The 1,383-nt window shown below is 42.6% G+C and overlaps 1 protein-coding gene across 1 annotated transcript; it reads right to left on the reverse strand.

Annotated features, from left to right (window-relative positions):
* Positions 1-408: 408 nt before the first annotated feature.
* LOC105625432 (protein tramtrack, beta isoform-like) lies at positions 409-1,291 on the reverse strand (the record flags this gene model as incomplete). The annotated part of the gene is made up of 2 exons (XM_012206762.1): positions 550-1,291; positions 409-468 (listed from the first exon to the last, which is right to left on the reverse strand). Coding segments are annotated over exons 1-2 (739 nt in total), but the record flags the coding sequence as incomplete, so codon positions are not given.
* Positions 1,292-1,383: the final 92 nt, after the last annotated feature.

The raw sequence follows: 1,383 nt of genomic DNA on the forward strand, positions 1-1,383 counted from the left end.
CGAAGGTTAAAAATAAAAAATTAACTCCTACAGATCTATATGTAAAATGTAATTAAAAAATTTCCTTTCTTTATTTTAGTCTGTCAATAGATACAAAAAAAAGAACAATTGCAAGTTTATCACGTATAGAATGGTAAAATCTGAAGGAATTAATATTTTATTAAGTACAGTTTATGTCTGTATAATTAACAATATAAATTATGCACAGTTATACAATGATGTAATTAATTACAATTTGCAAACGCGCGCAGCTCTCCATTTGATAGGTAAGATACGCTACGATATCTGAGGGATATTCAGGTAAATCACGTAAATCGCGTGAAATTCATTGTTCGCGTTATATATATTAGGGAATATTAGCAATGCAAGGCTTCTTTATATTGAAGTTAAGTGAACTGAAGATCTTACCTTGCTTGAAACCCTCACTCCCTTGCCTACTGTGCGGCCGCGCGAATGTCTCATCCGACGCTAGAATCAACAATAAAAACGATTAAAGTTTAGAAATTTAATTCTATATTATATAGGACATAGTCGTAATGCGTTTCATACCTTGTGCCGAGGTGCTGGGCGTCGGTTCTGGTTCTCGTTTGACCCGCGTGACTGGTTCCGGTGTATCGGTACCATTCTCCGTAGGCTCGTCTCTCCTTGTCGATGATCCCGAAGAGGCGGCGGCAGCGGGATTATTGGTCGCAGAATTGGTGCCAACGTTGTTGTTGGAAGAGGAGGCACTGGCGTTTCTCACGCTGCCGTTACCGCTAACCTCGCTCTGAAAGTCCAATCCCATTTTCATTTCCATCATCTCGGGTGAGCCCTGGACTAGATCAGCGCCAGAGCAGGACTGCAGGTCCTGACCACCGATTTCACCAATTGGCGTATCCGACGAACCGCTCAACTTCCTGGGTCTGCCACGTTTTCTCTTGGGCGCTGTCAGCGCCGAACCAAGCAACGGATGACTGGACATATGATGGAACCTCTTCTGCGCGACATGATGATGATGATGATGCGGACCGATTTGATTGATCCGATGAAGACTGGGCGGCGGCGGTGCCACCGCGTTCTGGCTGCCGCCCAACAGCGAGGACGTTATACTTGGCAAATCACACTTGTCTTCATTTACTTCGGTCAGGCCCTTTATCCTCAAGGACTCGGCGACTCGCAGGAAAGCGGTCAGTCGATCTTGATCGACGCTCACCTCACCGCGATACATGAAGTCCAAGAGGCTACGCATGTCCACATATGGAACATCCTTGAGAATGACTATCGGGTGCTTGTCAGGGTGTCCAACGAACAGAGCCTGTAAATATAATTTATATATATATATATATATATATATATATATATATATATATATTATCTAAGTTTAAAATTATTATTATTTAGTAA

This window comes from Atta cephalotes (genome assembly GCF_000143395.1).
Source record: "Atta cephalotes unplaced genomic scaffold scaffold01517, whole genome shotgun sequence".
In the NCBI taxonomy this organism is placed as follows: Eukaryota; Metazoa; Arthropoda; class Insecta; order Hymenoptera; family Formicidae; genus Atta; species Atta cephalotes.